We start from the raw sequence: 21938 nt of genomic DNA on the forward strand, positions 1-21938 counted from the left end.
CAGATTAGGACTTGGACCAGCCAAGATCGTCTGCTGTCCCAAGTAAAAAACTGTGTACTGCATCGGAGCTGGGCCAGCATCCGTGTTGAAATGCAAGAACTAATCAAGCCGTTCCAGTTGCGAAAGGACGAGCTGTCCATTCAGGCAGACTGCCTGTTGTAGGGTAACCGCGTAGTGCTACCCAAAAAGGGCAGGGAGACGTTCATCTCGGGTCTCCACAGCACACACCCGGGTATAGTAATGATGAAAGCGATAGCCAGATCCCACGTGTGGTGGCCCGGTATTGATTCTGACTTAGAGTCCTGTGTACAGCACTGCAGCGTGTGTGCTCAGTTGAACAACACGCCCAGAGAGGCACCACTAAGTTTGTGGTCCTGGCCCTCCAGACCATGGTCGAGGATCCATGTCGACTATGCGGGCCCATTTCTCGGTAAAATGTTCCTGGTGGTGGTGGATGCTTTTTCAAAATGGATTAAATGTGAAATAATGTCGGGAAGCACTGCCACTGCCACCATTGAAAGCCTGAGGGCCATGTTTGCCACCCACGGCCTGCCTGACATACTGGTCAGTGACAACGGGCCATGTTTCACCAGTGCTGAATTTAAAGAATTCATGACCCGCAATGGGATCAAACATGTCACCTCGGCCCCGTTTAAACCAGCCTCCATTGGCAAGGAAGAGCGGGCAGTACAAACAATCAAACAGAGCCTGAAACGAGTCACAGAAGACTCACTCCAAACCCGCCTGACCCGAGTACTGCTCAGCGACCACACGAGACCCCACTCGCTCACAGGGATGCCCCCGGCTGAGCTACTCATGAAAAGGACACTTAAAACCAGACTCTCACTGGTTCACCCCAATCTGCATGATCAGGTAGAGAGCAGGCGGCAGCAACAAAATGTAAACGATGGTCGCGCCACTGTGTCACGGGAAATTGATCTGAATGACCCTATGTATGTGTTAAACTATGGACATGGTCCCAAGTGGATCACGGGCACGGTGATAGCTAAAGAAGGGAGTAGGGTGTTTGTAGTCAAACTAGACAATGGACAAATTTGCAGAAAACACCTGGACCAAACAAGGCTGCAGTTCACAGACTGCCCTGAACAACCCACAGCAGACACCACCTTTTTCGAGCCCACAACACAGACCCAAAGGATCAACGACACCACCCCGGACCAGGAAATCGAACCCATCACGCCCAACAGCCCAGCAAGGCCAGGCTCACCCAGCAGCCCTACAGGGCTAACAACACGCCAGCCCAGCGAGGGCACAGCCAACACACCAGAACAGACATTTGTACCGAGGTGATCCACCAGGGAAAGAAAGGCTCCCGACCGCCTCACCTTGTAAATAGTTTTCACTTTGACTTTGGGAGGGCGAGTGATGTTGTGTATCTGTAAAGCATGCACTCCCATGTTCCGCCACCAGGGAGTGCATCCCCTGAAGTCGCAAGGGATCCCAGCATCCCTTGGGAGCACTGTATATAAGCCGGCCCCCAAGGCCTGTTACTCACTCTGGAGTGTCTTAATAAAGACTGAGGTCACTGTTACTTTAACCTCCCTGTGTGCAGTCTCATCTGTGTTAGGAACACAATACACACTGCAGCCACGGTGCACCGGTGATGGAGGGAGTGAATGTTTAAGGTTGTGGATGGGGAGCCAATCAAGCGGGCTGCTTGGTCCTGGATGGTGTTGAGCTTCTTGAGTGTTGTTGGAGCTGCACTCATCCAGGCAAGTGGAGGGTATTCCATCACACTCCTGACTTGTGCCTTGTAGATGGTGGAAAGGCTTTGGGGAGTCAGGAGGTGAGTCACTCACCACAGAATACCCAGCCTCTGACCTGCTCTTGTTGCCACAGTATTTATGTGGCTGGTCCAGTTACGTTTCTGGTCAAAGGTGGCCCCCAGGATGTTGATGGTGGGGGATTCGGCGATGATAATACCGTTGAATATCAAGGGGAGGTGGTTAGACTCTCGCTTGTTGGAGATAGTCATTGCCTGGCACTTGTGTGGCACGAATGTTACTTGCCACTTATCAGCCCAAGCCTGAATGTTGTCCAGGTCTTGCAACATGCAAATGGAACTGAACATCCCCACTTCTGACCTTATGATGGAGGGAAGGTGGTTGGGCCTAGGACACTGCCCTGAGGAACTCCTGCAGTGATGTCTTGGTGGCCAATCATCTAAGCCCCAACAACCACAACCATCTTCCTTTGTGCTGGGTATGACTCCAGCCAGTGGAGAGTTTTCCCCCTGATTCCCATTGACTTTAGTTTTACTCAGGCTCCTTGATGCCACACTCGGTTAAACGCTGCCTTGATGTCGAGGGCAGTCACTCCCACCTCACCTCTGGAATTCAGTTCTTTTGTCCATGTTTGGACCAAGGCTGTAATGAGGTCTGGAGCCGACTGGTCCTGGCGGAACCCAAAATGAGCTTCGGTGATCAGGTTATTGGTGAGTAAGTGCCACTTGATTGCACTGTCGATGATACCTATCTGCTCACTAAAAGAATGTGATGCTTGCCTCTGGATGGGCTTCCCATTGCCTGTGGGACTTGTCGGGAGCGAGCACGGTGCAGGCACGGAGGGAGTGCTGCCCTGTCGGAGGGGCCGTCTTTCAAATGAGACATTAAACCGAGGCCCCGTCTGCTCTCTGAGGTGGACGTAAAAAGATCCCATGGTACTTATTTCGAAGAAGAGCAGGGGAGTTATCCCCGGTGTCCTGGGCCAATATTTATCCCTCAACCAACATCACTAAAAACAGATGATCTGGGTCATTATCACATTGCTGTTTGTGGGAGCTTGCTGTGCGCAAATTGGCTGCCACGTTTCCCACATTACAACAGTGACTGCTCTCCAAAAAGTACTTCCTTGGCTGTAAAGCGCTTTCCTGAGGCCGTGAAAGGCGCTATAGAAATGCAAGTCTTTCTTCCTTCTTGCACTCACCGAGAACACCTCAGGGGTGGTGATATTGAGCTGGCTGAAGCTCGTGGAGTAGTGGTACGGCATGTCTGTCCGCTGACTGAAGACAGCCAGGGCCATGGTCTCCGAGGAGAGTTCTCGCATCCAGACTTCAATGTTGTCTTTACCCTGGGGCGTGGGGAGGAAAAATAACATCGATATCGAAACCATATCAGCCCGCAACTTGCTGGCAAAGGTAACAGCGTTTTAATGGTGCAAGCCGTTATTAATGTGCAAAGCAGCCAGCAAACTCGGGGGATTAAGAGATACGCCGTGAGTTGCAAATCTTCGGAACTTGTGGGTCGATTTACACCGCTCCCTCAGCCTCCCCGTTATTTTAAAGAACTTGCTGCATTTGCACATTAATCGCCCATTAAACTCGTCGCGGAAAGTTAAATCTGGTTATTAATAGCGTCAGTACCTTTGAACAACGTGATAATCATGACTGCCGCTCAACCTCTCTGGCCCAGAAAAGGAACCATTTAAACTGTGGAGTGTCATTCCTCCAGGTAATAGATAAGAACGTAAGAAGTAGGCCCTATGGCCCCTCGAGTATGCTCCTCTGTTCAGTAAGATCATGGCTGACCTTCGACCCCAATTCCACTTTCCCGCCCTTAATTCCCTTAGAGTCCAAAAATCTATCGATCTCAGCCTTGAATATACTCAATGACTGAGCCTCCACATCCCTCTGGGAGCAGAGAATTCCAAAGATTCACAACCCTCTGAGTGAAGAAATTCCTCCTCATCTCAGTCCTAAATGGCCGACCCCTTATCCTGAGACTATGCCCCCAAGTTCTAGGCTCTCCAGCCAGGGGGAAGCAACCTCTCAGCATCAATTGATGTTGGAGATTTAAAACTGCCAAATTTTAAATGTTCTTACTTTTCCTGTCTGTCTCTTTTTTTTCTCTCTCTCTCTCTTAATCCAATCTTTCATTCTCTTTCAGTACCTGATTTGACTCTAATTCACCCGATTTACTTCTCAGTCCTTTCTCGGTTTCTTTCTCAGTCTTTTAATCTCATTGGTTAACATAAGAATTAGGAGCAGGACTAGACCATTCGGCCCCTCGAGCCTGCTCTGACATTCAATGAGATCATGGCTGATCTTCGACCTCAACTCCACTTTCCTGCCTGCTCTCCATATCCCTTAACACCCTTAATATCCAAAAATCTATCGATCTATTGAAGATGCTCAAAGACAGAGCCTCCACAGCCCACTGGGGTAGAGAATTCCAGAGATTCCTCACTCTCTGGGAGATGAAGTTTCTCCTCATCTCAGTCCTAAATGGCCGCTTCTTTATTCTGAGACTGTGACCCCTGGTTCTAGACTCCCCAGACAGAGGAAACATCCTCCCTGCATCTACCCTGTCAAGCCCTGTAAGAATATTGTATATTTCAATGAGATCACCTCTCATTCTTATAAACTCTAGAGAATATAGGCCAATCTACTCAATCTCTCCTCATAGGACAATTCCCCCCATCCCAGGAATCAGTCTGGTGAACCTTCGTTGCACTCCCTCTTTGGCAAGTATATCCTTCCTCAGGTAAGGAGACCAAAACTGTACACAATACTCAAAATTCGGTCTCACCAGGGCCGTATAAAATTGCGGTAAGAAGCATTTACTCTTATACTCAAATCCTCTTGTAATAAAGGCCAACATACCATTTGCTTTATTAATTGCTTGCTGTACCCTAAGGAGAGAGACTGTTGCTCCTATTGTTCACCGAGGTCCCAGATTGTTGGCCTTTATTGCAAGGGGGATAGTGTATAAAAGCAGAGAAGCCCTGCTGCAACTGTATAGGGTATTAGTGAGGCCACATCTGGAGTACTGCGTACAATTTTCATCTCCGTATTTAAGGAAGGATATACTTGCATTGGAGGCTGTTCAGAGAAGGTTCACTAGGTTGATTCTGGAGATGAGAGGGTTGACTTATGAGGATAGGTTGAGCATGTTGGGCCTATACTCAATGGAGTTCAGAAGAATGAAAGGTGATCTTATTGAAACATATAAGATAATGAGGGGGCTCGACAAGGTGGATGCAGAGAGGATGTTTCCACTCATAGGGGAAACTAAAACGAGGGGACATAGTCTCAGAATAAGAGGCCGCCCATTTAAAACTGAGATGAGGAGGAATTTCTTCTCCCAGAGGGTTGTAAATCTGTGGAATTCTCTGCCCCAGAGAGCTGTGGAGGCTGGGTCATTGAATATATTTAAAGCGGTGATACAGATTTTTGAGCGATAAGGTAGCAAAGGGTTATGGGGAGCAGGTGGGGAAGTGGAGCTGAGTCCATGATCAGATCAGCCATTATCTTATTGAATGGCGGAGCAGGCTCGTGGGCCAAATGGCCTACTCCTGCTCCTATTTCTTATGTTGTTAAGGCCCAATACCCTCACACCTCTGGCAAGTTACGGCACAAAACAGTTTGAGTTTTGAGTTGAAGGTTGCAGGAACAAGTCGAACTAACAGAACGCCGTGAGCTGTCTTGCTCCAGAAAGTTCTGGCTAATTGTATCACCACAGCGGTTGGTGATGGCCTGATTTCTAACCAGTGACAACCATTGATCTCTTTGTTCTTCCGACAGCCTCTCTCAAACCGATTGTTCCATTCCAGCTGGGGTCCCGACTCCATGACCCTTGACCCTGGTCGCTAACCACAAGCACCCAACCCCTCCAAGTCTCTGCCACCGTTGGGAATCAAGGTTGGGACCAGACTGATTCCTAGGATGGGGGGATTGTCCGATGAGGAGAGATTGAGTAGACTAGGCCTATACTCTCTTGAGTTTAGAAGAATGGGAGGTGATCTCATTGAAACATATAAAATTCTTGCAGGGCTTGACAGGGTAGATGCAGGGAGGATGTTTCCCCCGGGCTGGGGAATCTAGAACCAGGAATCACAGTCTCAGAATAAGGGGTCGGCCATTTAGGACTGAGATGAGGAGAAACTTCTTCACTCAGAGGCTGGTGAATCTTTGGAATTCTCTACCCCATTGGGCTGTGGAGGCTCCGTCTTTGAATATATTCAGGACAGAGATCAATAGATTTTTGGATGTTAAGGGAATCAAGGAGATGGAGAGCGGGCAGGAAAGTGGAGTTGAGGTAGAAGATCAGCCATGATCTCATTAAATGGCGGAGCAGGCTCGAGGGGCCGAATGGCCTACTCCTGCTCCTACTTCTTATGTTGTGTCACACGCACATGCCACAATCTATTCTAGCCCCTCTAGTTTACCCCGTGAAATTCCACGTGGCTTAAATGGTGCCCCAGACCTTTAGCCCAGTCAGCCAGCAGGAGAACGGCCAACCCACGTTCCTTCAGTCTTGCTTTGTACGTTGGGGCTGGGCCCGATGCCCCTGGAAGCCCCCTCGGCACCCCCACCCGCCGCTCACCTTCAGTAACCTGTGGCCCTGCAGCCCCAGCGGATCCTGGTTAATCATGATCAGCAGCTTGTTCTGCAGGATGTACGAGTCCTTCTTGGAGATAGTCCGCAGGTCGTTGGACATGAATAGCGGAGCGGCCAGAATGGCCCACAGAGCCATCTGAGACTTGGACTGCTCGTAGCTGAGACCAAAGTTCCCGATAATCAACTGGAGAGGGAATAGAAGAGTGTGAGAGGGGCGGAGGCAACACACTGCTGCGACTGACGGCAGAACAGATATCACAACTTGCATTTATCTAGCGCCTTTAACATGGTAAAATGTCCCACCCGACTGAGATCAGGCAGAATTTGAGGCCGCGCCATATGAGGAGATATTAGGACGGGTGACCAAAAGCGTCGGTTTCAAGGAGAGTCTTAAAGGCAGGGAAGCAGAAGCGGAGAGGTTTAGGGAGAGAGTTCCAGAGCCTCGGGCCTAGTCAGCTGAAGGCACGGCCACCAATGGTGCGGCGATTAAAATAGGGAAGAAGCAAGAGGCCAGGATTGGAGGAGCGCAGAGATCTCGGGGAGGTTGTAGGCGATGTTCCCTCTCATTTTTCTTTCGTGCGCAGTGTCTGTAAAGTTGCTGTGCGTGGTATCTCCCAGCAGCAACAGCCTGTGAGCGGCCTGCGCGGAAACTCCTGATTGATACGTGGCCACGAGCCTGCTCACCATAGGGGGAGCATTGGTTGTGGGGCTGGTTACAGAAATTGGGGGGGGGGGGGGGGGGAGGGTGGGGGGCGAAGCCACGGAGAGATTAGAAAACCAGGATGAGAATTCAAGGCACTGCGGGACCGGGAAGCACTGTGCGTCAGCGAGCACATGGGTGACGGTCCAACAACTCCTCCAGTGCAGCCTTTGGCCACCTGAGGAAGAGTGTGTTTGAAAACCAGGCCCTCAAATCTGGCACAAACTCATGGTCTACAGGGCTGTAGTAATAACCGCCCTCCTGTATGGCTCAGAGTCATGGACCATGTACAGTAGACACCTCAAGTCGCTGGAGAAATACCACCAACGATGCCTCTGTAAGGTCCTACAAATCCCCTGGGAGGACAGACGCGCCAACGTTAGCGTCCTCGATCAGGCCAACATCCCCAGCACTGAAGCACTGACCACACTCGATCAGCTCCGCTGGGCGGGCCACATTGTCCGTATGCCCGACACAAGACTCTACTCGGAAGTGAGTCAAGCGCTCTACTCGGAACTCCTACACGGCAAATGAGCCCCAGGTGGGCAGAGGAAACGTTTCAAGGACACCCTCAAAGCCTCCCTGATAAAATGCAACATTCCCACCGACACCTGGGAGCCCCTGGCCAAAGACCACCCAAAGTGCAGGAAGTGCATCCAGAAGGGTGCTGAGCACCTCGAGTCTCGTCGCCGAGAGCGTGCAGAGACCAAGCGCAGGCAGCGGAAGGAGCGTGCGGCAAACCAGACTCCCCACCCACCCCTTCCCTCAACGATTATCTGTCCCACCTGTGACAGGGACTATAATTCCTGTATTGGACTGTACAGTCAGCTGAGAAGTCATTCTAAGAGTGGAAGCAAGTCTTCCTCGATTCCGAGGGACTGCCTATGATGATGTTGATGATGATGATGATGATGATGACGGGGGAATGGGACTCGGCGCGGGTCTGGTCAGAGTTTTGGATGAGCTCTCTTTACGGCGGGTGGATGGTAGGTAGACGGTCAGGAGTGCGCTGGGATGGTCCCGCCTGGAGGTAACAAAGGCCGGGACAAGGGTTTCAGCCGCAGCTGAGCTGAGGCCGGGACGGAGTCGGGCGAGGTTACGTTGTGGAAGCAGGTGGTGCTGGTGACGGGAGAGAATTGGGAGCTCAGCTCGGCGACAGCAGAGGGGAGAAATGTGCGTGGTTTGTGCCTCCCGGGGGAGTTAACGGGGCGCAAACGCTTTCTCGCTCGGGGCCGCTAATGAGACATTCGGCGGGAGTTAGCGGCGGTGCAAAGCGTCAACGTTCCACGCGCTCAGCGGCACGTTTTCACCCCGGGGCGGAACGTCGGGAGCGCCCCCGTGAGGCTGCGGCGGGCGATGCCCGTGCCCATCTCGTGGACCGAGCCGCACTGCCCTCGCGGGGCGAACATTAAAGGCGGGGGTGGTGCGGGGCGCCATTTTATTTCCACGGCCGACTCACCGGCTGCGGACTCGCCTCGTGGAATTGGCGGAGTCCGTGCCGCCATGTTGGTGCCACGGCGCGCCGCTCCCCAGTGGAGAAGTGGTGGCCCCCCCTTTAATGGACAGGGAGGGGCCCTGTGCTTCCGGCTGTGCACTGGAAATTCCCCCCCTGGAGAGGAAGTGCAGCGCGCGACATTACCCTCCACTCCACTTCCTGTCGGGGGCAGGACCTCAGTGCGGGGCACAGGAAGTCCCGCCCCACCCCGGTTACCACCCGCCCCTCCACCCATGATGGCGAACTATTTGGCTCAACCTCCGATCGTGGTCAGGGAGAGGGATGGAGTCAGTGTCTGGGCAACGCAGCTTGTGGAGGGTCCAGAGAGACATTAATCTGGCAGGTGGAGTACAATGTGGGAAAATGATAGATTATCCACTTTGGTAGAAATAATAGAAAAGCAAATTCTAATTTAAATGGAGAAAAATTGCAAAGTGCTGCAGTACAGAGGGACCTGGGGGTCCTTGTGCATGAACCACAAAAAGTCAGTATGCAGGTACAGCAAGTGATCAGGAAGGCCAATGGAATGTTGATCTTTATTGCAAGGGGGATACAGTATAAAAGCAGAGAAGTCCTGCTACAACTGTACAGGGTATTGGTGAGGCCACACCTGGAGTACTGCATACAGTTTTGGTCTCCGTATTTAAGGAGCGATATACTTGCATTGGAGGCTGTTCAGAGAAGATTCACTCGGTTGATTCCGAAGATGAGGGATTGACTTATGAGGAAAGGTTGAGTAGGTTGGGCCTATATTCATTGGAGTTCAGAAGAATGAAAGGTGATTTTATTGAAACATATAAGATAATGAGGGGGCTCGACAAGGTGGATGCAGAGAAGATGTTTCCACTCATAGGGGAAACTAAAACTAGGGGACATAATCTCAGAATAAGGGGACACAATCTCAGAATAAGGGGACACCCATTTAAAACTGAGATGAGGAGGAATTTGTAACTCTGAGGGAGTTGTAAATCTGTGGAATTCTCTGCCCCAGAGAGCTGTGGAGGCTGGGTCATTGAATATATTTAAGGCGGAGATAGACAGATTTTTGAGCGATAAAGGGGTGAAGGGTTATGGGGAGCGGGCGGGGAAGTGGAGCTGAGTCCATGATCAGATCAGGCATGATCGTATTGAATGGTGGAGCAGGCTCGAGGGGCCAAATGGCCGACTCCTGCTCCTATTTCTTATATAAATGCTCGAGGTGATGCTGTGCGACACTGGGATAAGAACACTCCCTGTGTTAACCCAGCCAGAGGAATTTCTCGCGTTGCTGCAGCCTGGAAGCGCCAGTCAGAGGTCCTCGGTTTCCCGCTGGGATTGTCCCGATCTCCCACCGACACTCCGGGAGAAACGGTGTGGGGCCCGTCAGCCGATTCCCTGCGGGTTCCTACAATCATTCAACCCGCCCCCCCTCCCCCTCCCCCAATGCGATTGGCTACTCCTGCGAGGAGGTTTCAACAACAACAACTTGAATTTATATAGCGCCTTTAACGTAGTGAAACATCCCAAGGCACTTCACAGGAGTGTTATAAGACAAAACAGATAAATTTGACACCGAGCGACACAAGAAGCAATTATGACAGATGACCAAAAGCTTGGTCAAAGAGGTCGGTTTTAAGTAGCGTCTTAAAGGAGGAAAGAGAGGGAGAGAGGCAGATCACAGGCTGCAAACAAACTTTCCAATCTCCAGCCACCAGGGCTGGTTCCAGGGACAGATTGGGCCGATTGTAAAGTCAGTTATGCTGCAAGGACACCGGCCGACACACTCAGAGAGAAAGGACTTGCATTTATATAGTGCCTTTCACAAACACCAAAGCGCTTTACAGCCAATGAAATACTTTTGGAGTGTAGTCACTGTTGTAATGTGGGAAACGCGGCAGCCAATTTGCGCACAGCAAGCTCCCACAAACAGCAATGTGATAATGAGCACATTATCTGTTTTTAGCGCTGTTGGTTGAGGGATAAATATTGGCCAGGACACCGAGGATAACTTCCCTGTCCATTTTCAAAATAGTGCCCCGCAATCTTTTACATCCACCTGAGAGAGCAGACGGGGCCTCGGTTTACCTCTCATCTGAAAGGCGGCACCTCCGACAGTGCAGCACTCCCTCAGCACTGCACTGGGAGGGTCAGCCTAGATTGATGTGCTCAAGTCTCTGGAGTGGGACTTGAACCCACAACCTACTCAATGGAAACCGGCAGTCCCCAATATAAATGTGGACAGAGGAATGTGTAATGGAATATACAAGGACTTTAAAAAGGGGGCGGGGTTCCCACAGCGTGCCCTGGTCCAATCAGCGCGCAGCCTCGAACCCGCTTTGTCTGCAGACTCGGTGTGCGGCAGTGCGGGAGATGACGCAGCGATGTGAGCGAAGGCGCAGTACCATGTCTGGGTCGTTCCACCTCCCCGGGCCCGCTGCTGGCTGCAGCACTTGCTGGTGGTTCCCGTACCAGTTGATGATGTTGCGAACGCTGTCCCACGAGTCCTGGATGTCATCGTAGTTCCGCCAGAGGTTGCAGATCTCCCCCAGCAACGTATAGTTCACCTGCGGGACGGCACAGGGCGACAAAGGGTTAACCTTAAACCCCCAGCAACCATCAACCAACCGCTCCTCATTCTGATCAGGATTTGCCCGCTGATCTCGCCAGGCCCCGTGAGGGAGAGGGGGAGGGAGGGAGGGAGTGAGGGCAGGGAAAGAGGGAAAGAGGGAAGGCAGGGAGTGAGAGGGAGGGAGGGAGTGAGGGCAGGAAAAGCAGGGAAAGAGGGAGGGCAGGAAGAGGGGAAAGGCAGGAAGTGAGGTGGAGAGCAGGGAGTGAGAGGGAGGGAGGGCAGGGAAAGAGGGAAGGCAGGGAAAGAGGGAAGGCAGGGAGAGGGGGAGGGCAGGGAGAGGGGGACGGACAGAGGTGAGGGACGGAGGGGGGCAGAGGGTGTAAGTCAGTGAGTGAGTGGGTGAGTGTGAGGGAGGAAGGGGGTAGAACTGAAATGCATTTCTATAGAGTCTTTCACAGCCTCAGGATATTCCGAAGTGATGAAGTACTATTTAAAGTGTCGTCACAACGTAACGTTGAGAGACGAGGAGCTGTGGAGAGATTGAGGTGCCCCTGATCACCAATCACTAAAAGCCAGTGCACAGGCCTTTATGTCAAGGGCCTGGAATACACTGGGGAGCCAATGATGCTTCAGCTGTGCAGAGCCTAGGTCAGACTCCTCCCCTGGGTCAAACTCCCCCGGGTCAGACCCCCGCTGGGTGCAGCTCAGGTCCCCGCCCCAGGGAGGCGGAGTGGCGCAGATTCACCAGAATGGGAGCAGGGCTCAAAGGGTTAACGTACGAGGACAGGCTGCAGAGATTGGCCTTGTGTTCCCTCGATTTTAGAAGATTCAGGGGTGACCAAATCGAGGTGTTTAAGATGAATAAAGGAGTCGATGGGGTCGACGGAGAGAGACCATTTCCTCCGGTGGGGCAGTCCAGAACAAGGGGGAATAACCTGAAACAGAGCCAGGCCTCTCAGGAGTGGTGTCAGAAGCACTTCGTCACACAAAGGGCAGTGGGAATCGGGAACCCTCTCCCCAAAATAGCTGTGGATTTTGGGGATCAATTGGAGCTTTCAAAACTGAGATCGATGGTTTTTGTTGGGTCGGGGTATCGAGGGATACGAGCCGAAGGCGAGTGACTGGTGTTGAGGTACAGATCAGCCCTGGTCTCACTGAAAGGCCGATCGGGCTCGAGGGGCCGAGTGGGTGGGAAAAGGCACAGAGCAGGTGGGCCGAACAGGCTGTTCCTGCGCTGGGCCTTCGATGTATTTCTGGCACTGGCTCCCTCCTTTTCCACAAAGCTGTTGCAGTTCACTCACTCGCCCCTGGCTCCCCCACCCTGGCTCTCCCTGGACCTCCCTCGCTCTCCCTCCCTGGCTCCTCCTTGTTCCCCCTCTCCGGCTCCCTCTCTCTCCCTCGCTCTCCCTTCCTCCCTCGCTCCCCCTCCCTCGCTCTCCCTCCCTCACTCCCCCGCTTCCCCTCCCTCGCTCTCTCACTCTCCCTCCCTCGCTCGCTCTCTCGCTCTCCCTCCCTCACTCGCTCTCCCTCCCTCCCACCCTCGTTCTCCCTCCCTCACTCGCTCTCCCTCCCTCCCACCCTCGCTCTCCCTCCCTCCCACCCTCGCTCTCCCTCCCTCGCTCGCTCCCGCGCTCTCATTCCCTCCCTCCCGCGCTCTCATTCCCTCCCTCCCGCGCTCTCCCTCCCTCCCGCGCTCTCCCTCCCTCCCGCGCTCGCTCTCCCTCCCTCCCGCGCTCTCTCTCCCTCCCTCCCGCCCGCGCTCTCTCTCCCCCTCCCTCCCTTGCTTTCCCTCCCTCTCCCTCCCTCGCTCTCCCTCCCTCCCTCGCTCGCTCTCCCTCCCTCACCGCCCACAGGAGCGGCAGCCTGTGGGTTATTGAGCCTTACCCGAGGCGGCAGTCCTCCTTCGTAGGCTGGCCAGCTGCAGGAGAAGGCGATCGGTCGGCCCGTGATGTTCAGTGCCATCGACATCAGCGGATACCCTGCGCCAGGAGAAAAAACCGAGGGGGGTTAAAAATCCATCAGTCCTGCAGCTTCCTGCGAGTTTAGCCGGAAAGCAGCACGAGCGTACAGCCCAGGGAGATACGAGGAGAAAGTTCTTCACCAGAGGGCGGTGGGGGTCTGGAACTCACTGCCTGAAAGGGTGGTAGAGGCAGAAACCCTCACCACATTTAAAATGTACTTGGATGTGCACTTGAAGTGCCGTAGCCTACAGGGCTACGGATCAAGAGCTGGAAAGTGGGATTAGGCTGGATAGCTCTTGGTCGGCCGGCATGGATACGGTGGGCCGAAATGGCCTCCTTCCGTGCTGTAAATTTCTATGATTCATTATTCTGAGACTGTGACTGGTTCTAGACTCCCCAGCCAGAGGAAACATCTCCCAGCATCTACCCCGTCAAGCCCTGTAAGAATGTTGTATGTTTCAATGAGATTACCTCTCATTCTTCTAAACTCGAGAGACCCAATCCCAGGAATCAGTTTGGTGAACCTTCAATGGCAAGTATATCCTTCCTTAGGCAAGGCGACCAAAACTGTACACAACCCTCCAGGTGTGGTCTCACCAGGGCCCTATCTAACTGCTCAGCTTGATCAGCTCCGTTGGACGGGCCACATTGTTCGCATGCCAGACACGAGACTCCCAAAGCAAGCGTTCTACTCGGAACTCCTTTACGGCAAGCGAGCCAAAGGTGGGCAGCGGAAACGTTACAAGGACACCCTCAAAGCCTCCCTGATAAAGTGCAACATCCCCACCAATACCTGGGAGTCCCTGGCCAGAGACCACCCTAAGTGGAGGAAGTGCATCCGGGAGGGCGCTGAGCACCTCGAGTCTCGTCGCCGAGAGATTGCAGAAATCAAGCGCAGACAGCGGAAGGAGCGTGCGGCAAACCTGTCCCACCCTCCCCTTCCCTCAACGACTATCTGTCCCACCTGTGACAGAGACTGTGGTTCAGCCACCTAAGGACTTATTTTAAGAGCGGAAGCAAGTCTGCCTCGATTCCGAGGGACTGCCTATGATGATGATGATACAATTGCAGTAGTATGTATTTATCTTCTACTCAAATCCTCTTGCATGGCCTTATGTTGACTGGCCATACTTCAGTAACATGCACTCAAGTGGACCATTCTTCACGGGCGAGTCCAGTAATTGGCGTGTTGGCCAGCTCTTCAACCACATGGGGCATTGTGGCCATGCCCAATTCTGCTCTCACCAGATGCCCGCACATCTGGAACGCGCTGGCTGAAAGGCCGGTGGAAGCAGATTCAATAACTTTCAAAAGAGAATTGGATAAATACTTGAAGGGAAAATCTGCAAGGGCTTCGAGGAAAGAGAAGGAGCAGTGGGACTAATTGGAGAGCTCTTTCAAAGGGACGGGATGGGCACGATGGGCCGAATGGCCTCCCTCGGTGCCCTGTTATTCCGTGCCGCGGGTCGGGAATGCCAACCTCGGCACCGATTCCCCGATCTGGTCCCGGCAAACTCCATGCCGGGGATTGAGCGGAAACTCGGGGAATGTTAGCCTCTTGTGGGGGGGGACTGAAATTGCCCCTTGTTTTAAGAGCAATTACCGCGGTAACGGGGCGGAAATGAGTTCTCGCCCAGTCGGGTCGGACTCTCCGACGATCGGAGAAGGTATCCGGCCTGCTCCTGTGCGCGCGGCGGTAGTGATGTCATTCGAGCGCGCTCCACATGGTCCCCGCCCCGGGAAGTGACATTGCCCTCAAACAGTTGATCAACCGCCGCTCGGTGTCCCCCACAGCTTTGCGGTGGGAAGCGCGCCCGGTGGCTGGGCAGCGTGTCCGCTCTTAAGGGGGAGGGCGCACCGCCGCGGCCGCCATTTTAATTTAATTGCTAGCCGACTCTGCAGTCGGCCCGACAATGGCGGCCACGGGTTCGGCCGGACCGCCAACAGGCAGCTTGGGACCCCCCTCTTGGGTACCAGCCCGCTGGCCCGACCGAAACTTTCCCTGCTGGCCCAGTGGGCATCGAGTAGGCCTCACAGTGGCCCTCCCCTTTAAGTGAAGGGGAGGGGTGTTGTTAAGTGTCAGCGCGGTGCTGATGACATCGCCCGCCTTCCGCCCCGCTCCCGACTCGCTTCCAGCGCCCCAATGATTTTTAAGAAGGAAAGAGGCCAATTTCCCTCTGTTTCCCGCCCCATCGATTGTGGCTGCTAATTCGCCAACTAATTCTAATTATCCGTTCAGCGAAGGTTCACTCGGTTGATTCTGCGGATGAGGGGATTGACTTATGAGGAAAGGTTGAGGAGGTTGGGCCTCTACTCATTGGAATTCAGAAGAATGAGAGGTGATCTTCTCGCAACGTATAAGATTATGAGGGGGCTTGACAAGGTGGATGCAGAGAGGATGTTTCCACTGATGGAGGAGACTAGAACTAGGGGGCACGATCTTAGAATAAGGGGCCGCCAATTTAAAATTGAGATGAGGAGAAATTTCTTCTCTCAGAGTTGTGGATCTGTGGAATTCGCTGCCTCAGAGAGCTGTGGAAGCCGGGACATTGAATAAATTTAAGACAGAAATAGACAGTTTCTTAAACGATAAGGGGATAAAGGGTTATGGGGAGCGGGCGGGGAAGTGGAGCTGAGTCCATGATCGGATCAGCCATGATCGTATTGAATGGCGGAGCAGGCTCGAGGGACCGTATTACCTACTCCTGCTCCTATTTCTTATGTTCTTAAATGGGGCGAAGGGCAATTTCTGCTCCTTCAACCGCGGTTGTGCTGATCAAGTGACGCGGTGGCAGCTGAATCCCCGGCTCCCGCTCTCACCCTCGGCCTTGTAGGAGGAGTTGGAGTAGCAGCCGTCCAGCTTCAGCATGTCCACATCCCAGGAGGCAAAGGTGTGGGCGTCCAGTTCAACCAGGTCCAGCGTGGTGCCCGGGTACCCACCGCAGGTTTTCGTGCCAAGGTCGCCGTAAATGCCCAGCTTCAAGCCTCTCAAATGGACCTTTGAAACAACATGGAGAGAAAAACACTTTATTTTGGTTGGGGGGCGAGGGTATTAAGGCGGATGATTCACAACCCTCTCCGAGTGAAAAAAATTCCTTATCCTGAGACTATGCCTCCTGATTCTAGACTCTCCAGCCAGGGAAAACATTTTCTCAGCATCTACCTTGTCAATCCTCCTCAGAATCGTGTATGTTACAATGAGATCAACTCTCATTCTTCTAAACAAGGTAGTATAGCATCATCATCATCATCATCATAGGCAGTCCCTCGGAATCGAGGAAGACTTGTGTCCACTCTTAGCATGAGTCCTTAGGTGGCTGTACAGTCCAATACGAGAACCACAGTCCCTGTCACAGGTGGGACAGACAGTGGTTGAGGGAAAGGGAGGGTGGGACTGGTTTGCCGCACGCTCCTTCCGCTGCCTGCGCTTGCTTTCTGCATGCTCTCGGCGACGATACTCGAGGTGCTCAGCGCCCTCCCGGATGCACTTCCTCCACTTAGGGCGGTCTTTGTCCAGGGACTCCCAGGTGTCGGTGGGGATGTTGCACTTTATCAGGGAGGCTTTGGGGGTGTCCTTGTAACGTTTCCTCTGCCCACCTTTGGCTCGTTTGCTGTGGGCGAGTTCCGAATAGAGCGCTTGCTTTGGGAGTCTTGTGTCTGGCATGCGGACAATGTGGCCCGCCCAGCGGGGCTGATCAAGTGTGGTCAGTGCTTCAATGCTGGGGATGTTGGCCTGGACAAGGACGCTAACGTTGGTGCGTCTGTCCTCCCAGGGGATTTGTAGGAACTTGCGGAGACATCGTTGGTGGTATTTCTCCAGCGATTTGAGGTGTCTACTGTACATGGTCCACGTCTCTGAGCCATACAGGATGGACTTTAGCAAGGCTTTTGATAAGGTCCCACATGGTAGACTGGTCATGAAGGTTAAAGCCCATGGGATACAGGACAAAGTAGCAAGTTGGATCCAAAATTGGCTTGGACGTAGGAAGCAAAGGGTAATGGTTGATGGATGTTTTTGTGACTGGAAGGATGTTTCCAGTGGGGTTCTGCAGGGCTCAGTACTGGATCCCTTGCTTTTTGTGGTATATATCAACGATTTAGATTTGAATATAGGGAGTATGATTAAGAAGTTTGCAGACGACACTAAAATTGGCTGTGTGGTTGTTAATGGAGAGGAAAGTCATGGGCTGCAGGAGAATATCAATCTACTGGTCAGGTGGGCAGAGCAGTGGCAAATGGAATTTAATTCAGAGAAATGTGAGGTGAAGCACTTTGGGAGGGCTAATAAGGAAAGGGTATACACATTAAGCGGGAGGCCACTTAATAATGTAGATGAACAAAGGGACCTTGGAGTGCTTGTCCACAGATCCCTAAAAGTAGCAGACCAGGTGGATAAGGTAGTTAAGAAGGCATACAGAATGCTTGCCTTTATTGGCCAAGGCATAGAATATAAGAGCAGGGAGGTTATGCTTAAATTGTATAATAATTTGGTTAGGCCACAGCTGGAGTACTGCGTGCAGTTCTGGTCGCTGTATTATAGGAAAGATGTGATTGCACTGGAGAGGGTGCAGAGGAGATTTACTAGGACGCTGCCTGGAATGGAGAATCATAGTTATGAGGACAGATTGAATAGGTTGGGTTTGTTCCCATTGGCACAGAGGAGGTTGAGAGGAGACCTCATCGAGGTGTACAAAATATTGAGGGGCCTGGACATAGTGGATAGTAAGGGTCTATTTCCATTGGTGGAGGGGTCTATTACGAGTGGGCATAGTTTTAAAGTGGTTGGTGGAAGGTTTAGAGGGGATTTGAGGGGGGGGCTTCTTTATGCAGAGGGTTGTGGGGATCTGGAACTCGCTGCCTGGAAGAGTGGTGGATGCAGAATCCCTCACCACTTTTAAGAGATGGTTGGATGGGCACTTAAAGTGCAGTAACCTGCAGGGTTACGGACCTAGAGCTGGTAATTGGGATTAGACTAGATAACCTCTTGTTGGCCTGCGCAGATATAATTATAAGTACTGCAGAGAATAGAATACGGCCAGGGTGATCTCCTGGACTAGTTTCAATCACGTGGATGGGTCGGAGAGGAACTTTCCCAGATTTTTTCTCCCTAAACTGGCCTGGGTTTTTAATCTGTTTTTTGCCTCTCCCAGGAGATCACATGGCTCCGGTTGGGGTGGAGTGTAGAATGTTTCAGTGTAAGGGATGTCGCCGTTGTGTGAGGTGGACTGATTGGGCTGGGTGCTCTTTGCCTTTCCGTCATTGTTCATAGGTTTATATGTAACATTTAGGGCTGCTGACCGAGGGCCGTGCGGCTCTTTGTCGGCCGGCGCGGACACGATGGGATGAAATGGCCTCCTTCTGCGCTGTAAATTTCTATGTCTCTATGTAAACTCCAGAGAGTATTGGCCCGTTCTACACAACAGCAGGACACGGAGTGGAGCAGGGGATGGGCCCTTTGATCCCGTCAGCGTGGGCTGCATCAAAGCTAGGCCCGAGAGGTGAAAGGTCAGGGATACCAGCCCACTGCGCCCCTTGAAGTAAAGCGGCTCTGCACAGCGGGGCCACTGCAGGAGCTGCCAATCAGTCCGGGCCTCAAAGGACCTGCCACTTATACAATGGCCTCGGCCGAAGGTTGGGTCAGTGAGGAACAGAAGGCGAGGGAGGCACTGAGCAGGTGGTAACCCGAGACCTCGGCCTTCAATGGAGCAGGAGGGGCTGAATGAACATGCTGGAGATGCAAGGCAGGGATCCGGTGTTCTTGCTTTGTGCTTTCTGCCAATGTTTCCGTCTCCTGAAGGTACGGGGGTGGGTGGGGGGGGGCAGGGTTCACTGGGATGGGGGGGGGAGGGACAAGCTTGCTTTGAGCTCCTGGCGTGGGGCCCACATCACCAGCGTGCATGTTGGGAAACTCATGTGCGTGAAGCTGAGGCACAAAAATATACTGACACATGATGTACCCTCACCCCGATATACTGACACCCCGATATACTGACACCCCGATATACTCTCACACCGATATACTGACACCCCGATAAACTGACACCCCGATATACTGACACATGATATACCCTTACACCGATATACTGACACCCCGATATACTGACACCCCGATATACTACACCCCGATATACTGACACATGATATACCCTTACACCGATATACTGACACCCCGATATACTGACACACCAATATACTGACACATGATATATCCTTACACCGATATACTGACACCCCGATATACTGACACCCCGATATACTGACACCCCAATATACTGACACCGATATACTGACATATGATATACCCTTACACCGATATACTGACATCCCGATATACTGACACGTGATATACCCTCACACCGATATACTGACACCCCGATATACTGATGAGAATGCATACTGAACATGGATATTAAATGTATACAGACATTAAAGTCGAGAAGTTGAGAATGTGGGAATTATATATGGACAGTGTAAGCTAACAAAGAATTCATGGAGGAATAGCCATGACATCTCAGACTCGAGACTGCAAAATGTTACAACACGAACACATATTGAAACAAAACTCACAGCTTGCAGAAAAACCTCAAGGTCTTAGTAACTCATAATGGGCCTTTGTGTAAAATCATACCATTCTTAGATCGGCTTATGAGTGGACAATGGTAAAGAGGGATCAAAGAGGATAGGCTGAAATAGGATGTCACTCTAATTGTATCTCGTTATCTTTTACCGAAAATGTATAACCGTCGTCCCTTTACAATGTAAACTCACTTTGTCCGTAGGAAGTGAGTGCGATCTATCAGAGTTGCATTCCTTCTGTCTGATAAGGTCCCCGATCGGGATTTGCTTTTTAAATAAAAGCTTGCTTTGTTTAAAGCACAATCGGTATTCGACTCAGTGATTTCACTGAACCAGATTGAGGGAAAAGAATCCAGAAATCAACATTTGGTGTCAGAAGTGGGATCTCAACGGACGACTGCTGAAAAATTGCGAATTAAGAGCCAGACTAGCCTTGGACGAGACGAGGGGAAAGTGGCCACTGGAGTAAGTATAATTTCAATATTGCTCCAGTTTCCCCCGGTTTCAAAAGTCTGAGGAAAGTTTAGCCACTCGCTGGTTCTCAGGTAGTGTCTGAACGAGATCCAGGACAATCTGGTGAATACCTTTCAAACTTAGAATAGGGATAGATAGGGAAATTGCACGGAGACGCAAACCGAGCGGCGACTCAGAAAGATAGGTTAGAATAGGTAAATTTGGAACCTGAAACAAAGCGAGAGAGAGAGAGATATGGAACCTGAAACAAAGAGAGAGAGAGAGAGATCCAATCGCGGGGCGATGCGATCCACGTGGCGACGCGGAAGGTAGGGCTAGATAGGGCTAGATAGGGTTGATCCGATCGCGCAGCGACGCGAACCGCGGGGCGATGCAAGATTGCGCGGTGACGCGAACCGCGGGGCGACGCAAGATTGCACGGTGACGCGAACTGCGGGGCGACGCAAGATTGCGCAGTGACATGAACCGCGGGGCGACGCAAGATTGCGCGGTGACGCGAAGCGCGGGGCGACGCAAGATTGCGCGGTGACTCGAACCGCGGGGCGACGCAAGATCGCGCGGTGACGCAAACTGCCGGGCGACGCGGGAGATCGCGGGGACGCGATCCGTGTGGCGATACGGAAGGTAGGGATAGTTAGAGCTAGATAGGGATAGATTAAATCACGGGGACGCGATTCGTGCAGCGACACGAACAGGAAAACTGTGCGGCAACACAGAGGAATAGAGAATCGCGCAAACCGCATAGGGAAACGCGGAGGTTAGGGAATTACGTAAAATTAAGCCGTGGGACTACGCGGGACTGTGTAAATTTTAAATTGTACTTACGCCAGGTACGGCGTCGATCTTGTATATCACTTGGTCCGCCTAGGCTCTGGGTAAGATAACTGAAACCACCACTGGGCGACGTGGAGACAATCAAGACTAATTAGGACCCTGATCCAACGTGCATCGACACAGGATGGGTAATTTAGATAAAACTACGAATTCCCTGAAAGGTCATGGATCCAAAAATAGAGCTGGCCAAAACAATTAATAGGAAAGAAGAGAGACTCTTGTGAACGCCTGTTTTAAATGAGAAATGCTTGTGTGATTTTTACTGTGGAAAAGAAAGCCGGGGAGTTGTGATTTGTTTTAGCTCCACCCACTTTTTCAAACAGAATGAAAGTTTTTTTAACCCTTCGTAGTGTTGTCCTGTATGTGGGAAGTTTAAGAGTGTGAACCTTATTGAATTATGTATATTTGGATGATAAGTTACGGAGCCAGGAAATGCACAAAGGATAGGTTTGTTGAGTAATAATAAAAAAAAATACATGGTCCCGGTGGTTAAAAAAAAGGATTTGACATGCTCACTTACTTGTCGAAAGAAAACATGCAATGATTGATTACATGCCTTAAAAAAAAAAGCTTCTAAGCTCAAAAAAAGTTTTAAATAAAGATTGAAATTACAAAGTTTGAATCGGGATTTTGAGATATTCAGAGAAGGCACAGAAAATACTGAGATGGATTCAAAAGGATTCAAAAAAAAATGATTATTATATTAAATCTGCAGTTTAGAAAAGATAGTATAACACAACCTTGAGGCTGGAACAATTGAGATAACAAAAAGCAGTCCACAGCCTGCGTGCCAGGCTTCCCGCTAGTTATGGAACAGACGAGAAAAAAAGATGTAACGTACTAAATAGGTGCTGAAAAAAATTGACAGAAGGAGGACATATTAAAAACCGTAGACGTCTTAAAGAAAGAGTGCGCGCACGAGAAAAGTACTAAGAGTTCCACTGGGACCTCTGAGAAAGATATCGATAGACTACGTAGTTAAAATGGTTGGC

At 51.6% G+C, this 21938-nt stretch overlaps 1 protein-coding gene across 3 annotated transcripts in view; it reads right to left on the bottom strand.

Annotated features, from left to right (window-relative positions):
* Window positions 1-21938, bottom strand: part of LOC139229930 (alpha-N-acetylgalactosaminidase-like) — a 63563-nt gene that overhangs the window by 8107 nt on the left and 33518 nt on the right. For all 3 annotated transcript variants that reach the window (XM_070861573.1, XM_070861572.1, XM_070861574.1), the window contains 5 exons: window positions 15883-16060; window positions 12986-13080; window positions 10935-11096; window positions 6345-6542; window positions 2947-3090 (listed from right to left, as the gene is read on the bottom strand). In XM_070861573.1, the coding sequence (XP_070717674.1) occupies window positions 2947-3090; window positions 6345-6542; window positions 10935-11096; window positions 12986-13080; window positions 15883-16060 (777 nt within the window). The remainder of the gene's footprint in view (window positions 1-2946; window positions 3091-6344; window positions 6543-10934; window positions 11097-12985; window positions 13081-15882; window positions 16061-21938) is intronic.

This window comes from Pristiophorus japonicus, chromosome 19, assembly GCF_044704955.1.
Source record: "Pristiophorus japonicus isolate sPriJap1 chromosome 19, sPriJap1.hap1, whole genome shotgun sequence".
NCBI classification, from domain to species: Eukaryota; Metazoa; Chordata; class Chondrichthyes; family Pristiophoridae; genus Pristiophorus; species Pristiophorus japonicus.